General features: G+C 46.5%; 2 protein-coding genes across 6 annotated transcripts in view; both read left to right on the top strand.

Annotated features, from left to right (window-relative positions):
- The window catches only part of LOC140556564 (histone-lysine N-methyltransferase ASH1L-like), a 29,498-nt gene extending 22,044 nt beyond the window's left edge, over positions 1-7,454 (top strand). The window contains exons 9-17 of one of the 5 annotated variants that reach the window (XM_072680617.1): positions 114-171; positions 684-765; positions 867-919; positions 1,749-1,972; positions 3,761-3,877; positions 4,574-4,628; positions 4,799-4,913; positions 5,522-5,773; positions 6,077-7,454. In XM_072680617.1, coding sequence (XP_072536718.1) covers positions 114-171; positions 684-765; positions 867-919; positions 1,749-1,972; positions 3,761-3,877; positions 4,574-4,628; positions 4,799-4,913; positions 5,522-5,623 — 806 coding nt within the window. In that variant the 3' untranslated portion in view covers positions 5,624-5,773; positions 6,077-7,454. Of the gene's footprint in view, positions 1-113; positions 172-683; positions 766-866; positions 920-1,748; positions 1,973-3,760; positions 3,878-4,573; positions 4,629-4,798; positions 4,914-5,521; positions 5,774-6,071 lie in introns of those variants that run through there. The other 4 variants (XM_072680616.1, XM_072680618.1, XM_072680619.1 and 1 more) reach the window with 4 other exon arrangements.
- A 1,628-nt stretch (positions 7,455-9,082) lies between these two features.
- On the top strand, positions 9,083-12,661 carry trim109 (tripartite motif containing 109). Its single transcript, XM_072679085.1, has 6 exons — positions 9,083-9,541; positions 9,825-9,920; positions 10,018-10,251; positions 10,604-10,668; positions 10,749-10,864; positions 11,643-12,661. Exons 1-6 carry the CDS (start codon positions 9,083-9,085, stop codon positions 12,146-12,148), a joined length of 1,476 nt encoding a protein of 491 aa, XP_072535186.1. The 3' UTR covers positions 12,149-12,661.
- The last annotated feature ends 278 nt before the right edge of the window (positions 12,662-12,939 follow it).

Below are 12,939 nucleotides of genomic sequence, written 5' to 3'. Positions count from 1 at the left end.
GCGTAATTTGACCAGGGGTGCCAAGACTTTATGTTAGGGGTTACGTTTGGAACGCTAAGCATTTTCCAGATTTGTGAGATTTGTACATTACTGATCTCTGTTTCTGGAAACAGACGGTTCCTGTAGAGCCACTAACGAGGGCACGTCTCAGTGCTGCGCTGATGACATCAGGTAAGGACACACTCACACACACACACACACACACACACTCTTACACACTGTCTGGGATTTGCAGCTTTTTAAAAAAACAATAAGAGATCAATGAAGGATCATTGAGGGTTTAATAGGGATCATTTAGGGATCAATGAGGTTTTAGTGGGGAATCAATGAGGGTTTAATGAGACTAATGAAGGATCAATGAGGGTTTAATGGTGGATCAATTAGGGATCAAAGAGGTTATTAAAAGATAAAAGAGGTTATCAAAGAGGTGGATTAGTGAGGGATCAATGAAGAATCAATGAGGGGTTAATGGGGATCAATTAGGGATCAAAGAGGTTATAATGAGGAATCAGTGAGAGCTTAATGGGGGATCAATTAGGGATCAAAGAGGTTATTAAAAGATACAAGAGGTTATCAAAAAAGTGGATTATTGAGGGATCAATGAATAATCAATGAGGGGTAATGGGGATCAATGAGGGAGCTCAGTAACAGTGTGGGCTGAGCCTACCTTTAATCAATCATAGGCTCCCAGACAGGAGTAACCAGGCAGATGTGCCGCAGCTGCACGAGGAGGACGAGCCGTCCCTTCAGCCTCTCCAGCAGCCGGTAAGGAGACGCACACCGTCCTCTCTGACTCAGCAAGTCTACAAGTGTGCTTAACGTCAGGGTCGGTCAGGCTGTTTCTTTCCCCTTTGTTTCGCTGACAGGACGGAAGTCAGGACAGCGAGGATTTCCCTTCGCCGTTGTCCAGTGAGGAAAGGTACCGGACAAATCTGTTTATCCACACTGAGGTTTATTGTCCTGAGAGAGGTCATACACATCAGGACGCTCTTCCTACAGAAGGAGGACACTTTCTTAGACAATTTATTATTTAAACCAATTATATATATAAACACTTATTATTTATAAGAAATGAATGATATTAATTAATAAAGTATATATTTATAATAAATCAATAATAAAGAATCACAAATAAGAGGAGATACAAAATCAGATACATGTGTTTTGCCCCCTGCTGGATTATCCGTGCACTGCATGCACCAGAAAAATACATACAGATACATAAGAAGTTTGATTACTTAGGTAATTAAGCCAAAAATAAATAGATAAATAAATAAAATAAAAATGCTTGTTTAAAAAAAATCTGTACGCAACAAAAATGAATCAAATATGATACAAAATTAAAGTCACAATTTTCTTTCTGCCAGTTAACCCACCCGTTCATAGCGCCCCCTAGCACTAACAATGTTCCCGACACCAGGAGGGTAAGGACTTTTACCACACGTCTCCTCGATACACGTGAAGTGGCATCGCCGGGGAGCCGGCACAGTCGGAGGAACGCGCCGGGTCCCCAGCTCCACCGCACCAGCTGACAGACGCCTGTGCCGGCCAACAGAGCTTATAAGTGATGAGGGTCAGGAGCGCCATCTCAGGGAGGGATCGCAACCCCACCAGCAGCGCATTAAAAACCGCTGAGCCACTCAGAGCCCAACAGCCCAACGTTCTGGGTGGTTCAGGCTTTAAAGGGTTAACGTGAGCCGGGCTGGCCGAGCCACTGCCGCCTTTTTCAGCACGTTTTCTCGTTGCAGGAGTTTCGTGATGAAGCACGGCGTCTTCCTGGTGCGGAATTATGAGAAGATGAGGGCGAGACAGGCTCTGCTGCTGCTGAGAGAGGGAGACTGGGAGCAGGCCGAGGAGGAGGAGGAGGAAGAGGAGGAGGAGGAAGAGGAGGAGGAGGAGGAGGAAGAGGAGGAGGAAGGGAGCGCTCATAGCGAGGATGGAGGGAACGCAGAAGGCAACACCGTCCAGCCAGGTCCAGGAGTGTGTGTAGTTGTTGGGGTTGTGTGTATGTGTTTGTCCTAAGTGCATATGCTTACAGTCTGACGGTTTCCATGGTTACCTCACAACAAATATCATTGGTCAGAGCAGATTCGTTTCCCTGGTTGTGCTACACCCGTCCCCATGGTTACACTGCACTCCTTTCTGTTATTAACGCTACGCCTGTTTCCATGGCGACGCTTCATCATACCACACGCACATTTCCTTCCATTTCTGCGGCTGTGCTACGTCCGTTACCATGGTTGCGCTGTACCGCTTACATGCTTATGCTACACTAACTTCCCATTTCCATGGTTACACTGTGCCCATTACCAGGGTTACACTACACACGTTTTTTTTGTCCTTGGTTACACAGTGCGAGGGGTGTTTTAATGGGTGTCCACTACAGGGACACTTTTTGTCTCTACTGTCCAGAGAAGAAGGCTGCCTACTAGATTCTGGAGCAGAGCATTGCTGTGAGGATTTGATTGCATTAAGCCACAAGAGCGTTACTGAGGTCAGGATGTTGGATGATGATCTCCACCTCACCTCATCACCCCTAACCCACACCCCCCCCAACTCATCCCATCCAGAAGTACTGGATGGAGCTCCACCACCATCACTCCAGAGAACACAGCTCCTCCGCTGCTCCACAGCTCCTCAATGCTGGGGGGCTTTATTATACCCCTCTAGCCCACGCCTGGCATTATTAGGCAGCATGGAGCCGATAGGGTCATGATGTTGATCTGAGTCCTATTCTATTGGCAGAACTTCTTCTCTACAGGGACCAGACAAGCAGTGTGTGTGATATTTAGTAAAGTTTGGCTTGTAAGCTTTGTCAGAAGCCCAAACACTGCAGCACACCAGGGCCTGTTCTCACATATGAAGTGTTAATGAAGTGCTCACTGCTGGAGCTCACTGACTGTGTACTGAGAACTGTAACGCCTGTTGTGTCAGAAGTAACACAAAAGGTCAGAATGCCTATTTTGAGCTGTCAGCTCAGAAGTTCTGCCTCGACCCCTGACTTTATCCACCGTTTATCCTCCACACCTACCTCCAGTAACCGGCCATTAAAAAAGCACTACCCGTTTTACCCACGGCCTGATATGAAGGCATGGTGATGGTGGTGGTGGTGGTGGGGGGGGGGGGGGCGGGGGGGGGGGGGTTAGAGCTCAGCACACTGTCCTCCTTTTCCACCCCAGCCTCCTTCTGTCCTCCCACACTCTCTCTCTCTCTCGCTCTTCCTCTGCGTCCTTCGTCTTTCCTTGCTGTTCTGTAGGTCACAGCTTTGGACGTGGTCCCTGAGCGAGTGGCTGCATGGCCCAGAAAGAGGACACAGTCACCTTGTTTCACAAACCTCAGCTCAGGCTCTTTGTAGCAAGTGTTTAAAAGTAGTCCAACTGCAAACAGCAGCAGCAGAGCCCCGCCCATTTATCCTACAGCGGTCCAGCCCCGCCTGTTTAGCCTATAGCAGTTAAGTCTGTCTCACCCATTGAAGTCTACAGTAGCAGAGCAGCCTAGCCCCTCCTATTTAGCCCCACCGGTTGAGTCTATGCCTCAGCCATTCAGTCTACTGCAGTTTAGCCCCGCCCATTCAGTCTATGCACCGCCTTTTTAGCCTACAGCAGTTTAGCCCCACCTCCTACGTCTGTCCCACCCATTCAGTCTACAGCAGTTTAACCCCGCCCATTCAGTCCATGTTCCACCTATTTAGCCTAAAGCATTTTAGCCCCACCCCTTCAGCCTACAGCAGTTTAGCATCAGCAGTGTGTGTGTTCTGCAGACAGGTGCCTGAGTGATCAGAGGTCATGCCCTGAGGAAGAGGAGCAGACTGGAGGCCGGAGCCGAACCCTCAAACGAACGCTGCAGGAGATCTGGGACAGAATCGTCAGCTGCAAGGGTACGAACAACAGGGCTTGTTCATTATTACATGTAGCAAACAATGAAATACTGTAGTTTGTTTAGCCCCACCCATTCAGCCTACAGCAGTTTAGCCCCAGCCATTCAGCCTACAGCAGTTTAGCCCCAGCCATTCAGCCTACAGCAGTTTAGCCCCACCAATTTAACCTACAGCAGTTTAGCCCCACCAATTCAGCCTACAGCAGTTTAGCCCCACCAATTCAGCCTACAGCAGTTTAGCCCCACCAATTCAGCCTACAGCAGTTTAGCCCCAGCCATTCAGCCTACAGCAGTTTAGCCCCACCAATTTAACCTACAGCAGTTTAGCCCCACCCATTCAGCCTACAGCAGTTTAGCCCCACCTATTCAGCCTACAGCAGTTTAGCCCCACCCATTCAGCCTACAGCAGTTTAGCCCCACCAATTTAACCTACAGCAGTTTAGCCCCACCCATTCAGCCTACAGCAGTTTAGCCCCGCCTATTCAGCCTACAGCAGTTTAGCCCCACCCATTCAGCCTACAGCAGTTTAGCCCCACCCATTCAGCCTACAGCAGTTTAGCTGTGACACTAAACTAGATCTCAGTATCACAGTCACAGTTCTGGTATCGAGAGTGAGTTAACATGAGGTCCAGGAAAATAACAGAACCGTGTTGAGACCCAGTTCTCCTCTCTCTCTGTTTTTCCTGCATCTCTGCAGGATCATCTGGACAAACACTTACGGCTCCTCTGCTGAACCTGTGCTCCAGAAAGAGGTGTGTTTGTTTGGGTGCAGTGCCACAGCTAGCCACTAGATGGAGATAATGAGATGCTGTTTTTCTTTGGCAACAAAACAAAAACCATGAAATGCATTAATGGAGATGTATGTGTCTGTGTGTGTGTGTGTTATTCTGAATGTGTGTGTGTGTTGTATAATTCACCCCAGGTCAGACTCAGCGCTCCTGGACCTCACGGTGGTTCAGAAGCATCTCCGCTCAGGCCACTACGATAGTCTGGAGGCGTTTCACGCAGACATGCTCAAAGTGTTCCACTGCGCAGAGGTCAGTGTGTGTGTGTGTGTGTGTGTGTGTGTGTGTGTGTGTGTGTCCTGCTTCCATTAATTTATATGTTCTCCTACTAAGTCTGGAGCTGGCATAAGAGGTGGCCACTGTTCCGGGCAGAATTGGACTTAGCCAGCTTCATCCATTCCACACCACCTCGGATGTGTGTTTGGGATCGTCCTGTTGGACCACCCAGTTGGTGGAACATTTAGCCCCACCTATTCAGCCTACAGCAGTTTAGCCCCACCCATTTAACCTACAGCATCCTAGCCCCACCCATTTAACCTATAGCAGTTTAGCCCCACCTATTCAACCTACTGCAACTTAGTCCCATCCTTTCAGCCTACAGCAGTTTAGCATCAGTCTTCAGTCTGTATTACCGAAGCCCCAGCCACCCAACCTACAGTGGTGTAGCCCCGCCCATTCGACCCAAAGCAATTCATCCTACATCAGTTCAGCCCACAGCCCCACTCTTTCAACCCACAGCAGTTTAGCAGAACAGCACCAGACGCATGATGCTACCACCACCATGTTTAACAGCTGAATGAATGTCTGGGACCTCGGTGAGATGCTGACCGGTACCGTGGTGTCTCTCGTGTGTTGGTCAGAAGTACTACGGCTGCGACTCCTCGGTGGGCCGTGATGTGAGCCAGCTGAGGGTTTTATACAACAAGGTTCACCAGGAAGCCTCCGCCAGCCACGTCCTGTAAGGGATACGAAGCCCCGCCCACGCACCCACGTCCAAGGCTGGTCGTGGCGGTGATCGTGGTAACTGTCCCACAGGCATGATGAAGAGGCAGACAATGCCCCTCCCAGACCAAAGACCTAACGCGTGGTGCACTTTCGTAGGCATTGCGCAGGTGAGACACAAATATAGGAGAATAATCACTGAATCAACTGTGATTTTAATTAGAGCTTCATACTGATATTAATGTTGTTAGAACTTCATACTGGATATTAATGTTGTTAGAACTTCATACTGGATATTAATGTTGTTAGAACTTCATACTGGATATTAATGTTGTTAGAGCTTCATACTGGATATTAATGTTGTTAGAACTTCATACTGGATATTAATGTTATTAGAGCTTCATGCTGGATATTAATGTTATTAGAGCTTCATACTGGATATTAATGTCTTTAAACTTGTGTTTTAAGTACAGAGCCCCCTGCTGGATGGAATGCTTGCTGGGAAAAACAGGTAGCCAGAGTAAACACACTGACTGAAGCTGACCACATCTGTACTTCTTTGAGAGGAATGGACGGACATCAAATCAACCAGAAGAGAAAATGACTGCTGCTCGAAAGACTGACTCTTCCATTGCATTTCTCACTCATTTCTCACTCTAATATGCACTTCTGTCCAGACTCAGATCATATAACTGAAACAGCATGGAGTCCTTTACACCGTATACACACACTGTTGTTTAGTGAGTCCGACTGTACCCAGGACGTGGAAAACACAGTAAACATGGTTCACAGGTACAGAATGTACATAATGGGTTAATATTTCAGACTGGTCTTATATTATGTAAATGCATCATTTCGAAGTTGTCTTGCCAGTGACTGCACATTAGTGCCAGTGCCATCATTTCATGTGAGATGTGCCTAGTATATCAAAGCAATAAGCTGCTGGTTTTATCGTCTCTATGCTGCTTTTTTATCCGTGGGAATGTTCCTCTTTATAAAAGTGCTCCTCTTCGGGAATTCTTTTGGGCTTTTGCCTGATCAGCTCAAGCGCTTGTTAACCTGTTTAGAGAAGCTGTTTAGGCACTTGATTTTCATTCTCAGCTCCGCACACAAACTACGCTTCCAGCTAATCTGCAGAGGACCTGATTGAGACCTATTTTTATTGAATGTTTTAATATTTCTGTTAGCGTCTCAATAAACGCCCTGTTCGTTTCGGCCTCCGGTGTCTCTGTTCGGCTGCGGTGGCAGTAGCACTGGTGTTCTCTAGTTTGTACAGAGGTGTAGAACCACTTCCTCTATTAACAGTTTTGTTCTTTTATAAACAGTCATAACTTATATGATGTGGGTTTCAGTATTACAAACTATTTATTATATTACAAACGATTATTAAAATAATACAATAATAAACTATAGTTTTGTATGTCCGTTATTTTTGTGTGTATTATTTATAGTACTGGAACATCATTCTGAGCATGTATACAGTACCAGTCAGATGCTAGGGTGACCATATTTTTGTTATTAATAAAGAGGGCACAGGGGACAGCTGGGGGGTTTTAAGTAGTAGGCCTAAGATGTATGATCGTGACTTAGGCCTACTTGCAACCCCCCTCCCCAGGCACAGCATCTTAACTACAGAGGCTACCCATGTGTCCCAGTGCCCTCTTTTCTTTTCTTTTTTTTTTTCCCGAACAAAAATATGAAATATGGTGACAATTAGCACATCTAACCAGGTGTGTCCAAACTTTTGAATGGTACTGTATAATATAAGTGACTGTGTGTATATTTTACATTTCTGTCTTTTGTAAAATGAGGTGATTTTGACTTTAATAAATGCAGGTTCAGTTTGTGGCATGTGCTGTTTTTAGTGCTATAAATATTTTCAGTATCCACTATGAATTATTCTGTATCCACTATGAATTATTCTGTATCCACTATGAATTATTTCGTATCAACAATGGATTATTCAGTATCCACTATGAATTATTCTTTATCCACTATGAATTATTTCATATCAACAATGGATTATTCAGTATCCACTATGAGTTATTTCGTTTCAACAATTAATTATTCTGTATCCACTATGAATTATTCTTTCTCCACTATGAATTATTTAGTATCCAGTATGAATTATTCTGTATGCAGTATGGATTATTTAGTATCAACAATGGGTTATTGAGTATCCACTGTGAATGATTCAGTCTCTGCTATGAATTATTCTGTATCCACTATGAATTATACAGGATCTGAGGTGGATGTCCTGTAGAGCAGTGACTTCACTGTACCCACCCAAAGAGAGCAAGGCTAATTGTGCTCTTTCAGGCTCTGGCTGCTGATGGCAAGCAGCAGGATTCGAACCAGCGATCCTCAGAGCACAGTGCCAGTACCTCCTCAGAATTTCTTTAAGGTCTTTAAGGTCTTGTGGGGTGTTCCCAGTGGTCAGTACCCACCAAAAGTGCTCCAAGGAAGGACACTGATGCTCATAAAGGCCTCACCTCACAACTTACAGGACTTAAAGGATACCAGATACCACAGGACACCATCAGAGGACATAGGCGGCCCTATGTTCTCTCTGAGTTATTGGTGTAATGTGGTCTTATTGGTGGGACTGCCCAGCCCGGTGGAGCTGACTGTAGATTTAATTTGAATTTATTAAGAAAATGACCTCAAATAAAACCTTCTGCGCTGCGTCTGTGTGCGGCCTGTTGGTCCAGTGCTGCAGTGCGTGGGACTGATCCAGCTGAGGATAACGGCTAGGCTAATAATAGAGCGAGGGGACAACAGAAAGTTAGGCTGGAGCGCTGACTCACTTTATTTGCATGTGACAATCCAGTCACCTGTCCATGTCCTTCATTTACAGAGCAAAGGTCAGAGCTGATTTGTAGCATTTTCGGCGAATCGCGTGTGTGGCGTTGCCATACGTCCTCCTTTTCCCGCACATGTCCTCTTAGTAGTTCGGGATGTCGAATGTCCCCAGTGTCCTCTTTTTTGAACCCCCCAGACATGGTCAGGCTAGTGCTGGTGGACAGTAAGCATGGGAGGCTTTTACTTGTGGATTTCCAGTTTCCAAGCACTGTTTGCTTGCCTGCCACTTTACAGCAGCTAATGCTAACATGGCGCTAACTGTAGCCCTGTTTGTTGAACCCAGTTGTGCAGTAACCTGAGCGCTGTCCTGCAGTTGCTGCAGGGAATGTTTGTCAGCATCTCGAACCACATGGTTAAAGGGTTAAAAATAGAGTACTGAGGGAGTGAGGGCATGTGTGAGGGCAGGGGTGTGACTAGCCCAGAAAACCCCCACCTCGCGTTGTGGACATTTGCTGCGGGACAGCAGCTGTTGTTAGGACTAGTGAGATTCTGAATGCGTTGTTGCTGCCAGTGAATGGCTAGAGTGGTTCCGAGTGGTTTCACTCGTATGCACTCCCTGGGACCCTCGGCGAGAGGCAGCTGAGACACCCGCCACTTCAAACCGAGCAGCAGCTACCATGGATTCTCGCCTCTCCAAGCAGATCCAGTGCTCCGTGTGCCTGGGAGACTTCGTGGACCCGGTCAGCCTGCTGTGTGACCACACTTTCTGCAGGCAGTGCATCAGTAATCACTCCCAGAGCAGCCGGGGCCTCAGGCTGTGCCCGGAATGCCGTCGGCCCTACACCATGTGGGATCTGCGGTCCAACAGGGTGCTCAGGAACATGGTGGACGCTGTCAGGGAGCATCTGTCGGAGCAGCAGGCACTCAGAGACAGGGGCGCGGCTGCTGGCACGCCGGACGGGGCCAGAGCCGGGCCGGTGCCGGAGCCGGAGAAGCTGGTGTGTACGGAACACAAGGAAAGACTGAAACTGTTCTGCGAGACGGACCAGCAGTTAGTGTGCCTGATCTGCAGGGACGGTGATACCCACCAAGGCCACAAGTTCAAACCAGTGGACGAGGCAGCAGGACCCAAGAAGGTCAGTGGCAGCACTAGACGAGTAGATGAGACTGGGTGGGTGTGTTAGGCAGCTGGGTCAGATGACTGGGTGGGTCAGAACATCTCCAGAACATCAGGCTTCAGGTCTTGGGGGGTGTTCCTCCCGGTGTGTAGTGGTCAGCACCTACGGTAAACTGGCGTCAGGCTCATTGAAGCTCATGGAGGATACCAGGGGACACCACGGGACGCTTTCAGAGGTCTTGTGGTGTCCATGGTCTAAGGTCTAAGGTCTTGCGGTGGTACGTTCTCTCTGTGTTTGACAGGAGATGCTGAGAGAACCGCTGAGCTTCATGACGAAGGAGAACAAAGAGCTGGAGGAGCTGATAAAGAAGCAGACGGCTGAGATCACCACGACTGAGGTGAGACTGCCATCAGCATGGCGTGCTTAAGCATGCTTGTCCACAAGAGGGCGCTCTCAGTACTCAGTGTCTGTTTGTTTTTTTGTTTTGTTTTTAGGAGAAATCTAAGCAGCTTTCGGCTCAGATCTCAGCTCAGTTTGAGGAGATGCACCAATTCCTCCGAGAGAGGGAGCGGAAGGTGAAGGCGCTGCTGGAGAAGGAGGAGAAGGCCGTGGTGGAGATGATGCGAAAGAACAGAAATGAGATAGAGGAGAAACTGAACAAGGGAAGAGAGGAGGAGGCTATTCTGCATTCCGTCCTGGAGACAGATCGGCCCGATGGGTTTCTGCAGGTTTGGCCTTGGTCAGATTTACGGACAGGTCAAGTTTGGTGTCTGGAGATGCTAGGCTAACACTGCTAACAAACACAAACTATGAACCGCTTAACATGCACCCATTGGTGCCTTCATATTTTAGGTGTGTATTAACGGAGATGTGATTGGTGACAGTCTAGGTCCAGTGTTTGTTAGCAACGTTAGCCTAGCATCTCCTGTTGTAAACTAAAGAAGCACAGGTCAGATACCAAACTCGTCTTGGCTGATTGACTGAATCTAGGGTCAGGGGTCATTCAGGGTCATTGGATTTTTCCCACCCTGTCTCTTTAACACATGAACATCTCTATGTCCACATCTGTCTCGTTTGCAGTGGTGGATCGAGAACGGGCTGGATTTAGTTGAAGGGAAGAGGGAAACTGATGCGGAGTCCCCAGAGTGAGCATTGCACGAGATTACCTCAATAAACTTAATACTGTGTTCAGGACTGCAGTGCTAAAGCCTAATCTCCACTGCAGGTTTAAGTCCAGTCTGAAAGGCCTCAGCGTCATGCCCGACTCCCTGTTCCTCGGACCCTATGAGACCCACCTGCAGTTTTTTGTGTGGAAGGAGATGCTTGGGTCTATAAAACCAGGTAAAATATTAGATTAATCCGGTATGAATTTACAGTAGGTGTAGTTTTTACAGTCTAATTATTGCATACAGATTTGATTCCAGTATGAATCTACATGTGTAATTTGTAGTCTGACAGTAATAACAGTGGAATGTTTGTAATCCAGTATGAATCTACAGCATGTGTAGTTTTTACAGTCTACCAGTACAGAATGAGCAGTGATTTTAATCAGTATGTATTCATCATGAATAGTTGTACAGTTTACTAACTGTGGAGTGGCTTTAATCCAGTATGAATCTACAGCATGTATAGTTTTTACACTCTATCAGTAATTAATGAGCAGTGATTTTTATCCAGTATGTATTCACAGTGGGTAGTTCAGATTAATAGTTTTGAACTGTGAAGTGGTTTAAATCCAGTATGAATCTATAGCATGTATAGTTTTTACAGTCTACCAGTAATGAATAAGCAGTGATTTTATTCCAGTATGTATTCACAGTGAGTAGTTGTACAGTTTACTAATTGTGAAGTTGCTTTAATCCAGTATGAATTCACAGTTTTGCTGTTGACAGTAATACTTGTGGAATGATTATAATCCAGTATGAATCTACAGTATGTGTAGTTTTTACAGTCTACCGGTAATGAATGAGCAGTGATTTTAATCCAGTATGTATTCACAGTGAGTAGATTTACAGTTGACAGTAATAACAGTGGAGTGGTTTTAATCCAGTATGAATTACAGGATTTGTACTTTTACAGTCTGACTATAGAGAGATCTTTGGCTCTGCTTCCTCCACAGTACCCGACCGCAACGTCATATCTGACTGCCATGACCCATACCTCAGGGTTTCTTCTGATGGCCGCAGTGTGACCCGCACGGGCAAGAAGGGGCTTTTCCACCGGCAGAAAGACTACAGACCACTGGCCCGGACCCACAAGACCTTCCAGTCGGGACAGCATTACTGGGAGGTGGATGTGGGGGAGAAGAGAGACTGGAGCATGGGCGTGGACGAAGGGTGCATAAGCAACACAAACAAAGACATCAGGCTCCAGCTGAAGCACAACCAGGGCTACTGCATTAAAGAGAACGGCACAGAGGTCGAGAAGGAGCTGACCGTGAAGCCGCGGAGGATCGGCCTGTACCTGGACTGCGACCGGCGGCAGGTGTGTTTTTATAATGCTGATGATATGACTCTCCTCCATTCCTCTGTCTATCCCTCCTCCACTCCCTACTCCCTCAGTCTCTCACCCGGGGTCTACCTGCAGGACAGGAGTGTTGACCCGCTGACCGTCTGCTGGAACTGATCTACACGTCCTCGGTTGTTAAGTCATGCTTCAACACGTTTCCCTGGACTTAGAAAAGAGCCGAAACACACAGACTCTAAACTGGGTCTGTGGTGATGGACCGTACTCTACAGATACAGCAGATAGAGGGCAGGGTGATACACACCGGACCACCCCTTTAACTCATCTGCCCACTGACTTCTATTATCAGTGAGTTTCTGCTGAGTTCAGGGAAACGTGCTGAAATGAGGGTCTGTGGTAATTTAATATACCATATATAAACTATATGTGAGTTGCACAACATATTGCTTATAATTGTGCTGTTGGGAAATTTGCTAATTAGCTGTGTGCAATTAGTTGTGAGCCCTATTGTGAGCTCTTAACCAATCGCAGCTCCAGATGAGTTCCCGTGGCTGATAATTGTTGAACGTTGTTAATATTAATATGTACATTTTCATAAAAGGGACACTGTTGCCCTTCTGTCATATTAAGGGCTTTTACTGTGTGGAATAAAGAGTGAAAATCACTGTGTAATTATGATTTAATTCAATTAATTATGATTTAATTGAAGCGCTAATTTATTATTATTTCGCTACTTTCCGAAGCTGCGCAAACTAATTTCAGTCCATGTGTATAGCTAATTTTGAATATTGTAGCTATTATAAAAATATAACATATATCCACACTCTGAGGAGATTTTGTGAGGATTTGGCGTGCTGTTAGCACCATGCTAGCTATCTAGGCTTGCTATTTTACTATGTTAATCTTTTATCTCCAATTTTAAATTCAACATTTAAGTGAAGCGATGTTGC

This window comes from Salminus brasiliensis, chromosome 5 (genome assembly GCF_030463535.1).
Source record: "Salminus brasiliensis chromosome 5, fSalBra1.hap2, whole genome shotgun sequence".
In the NCBI taxonomy this organism is placed as follows: domain Eukaryota; kingdom Metazoa; phylum Chordata; class Actinopteri; order Characiformes; family Bryconidae; genus Salminus; species Salminus brasiliensis.
Note: the sequence above shows the minus strand (reverse complement) of the source record. Positions and strands in the feature narration are given on the sequence as shown.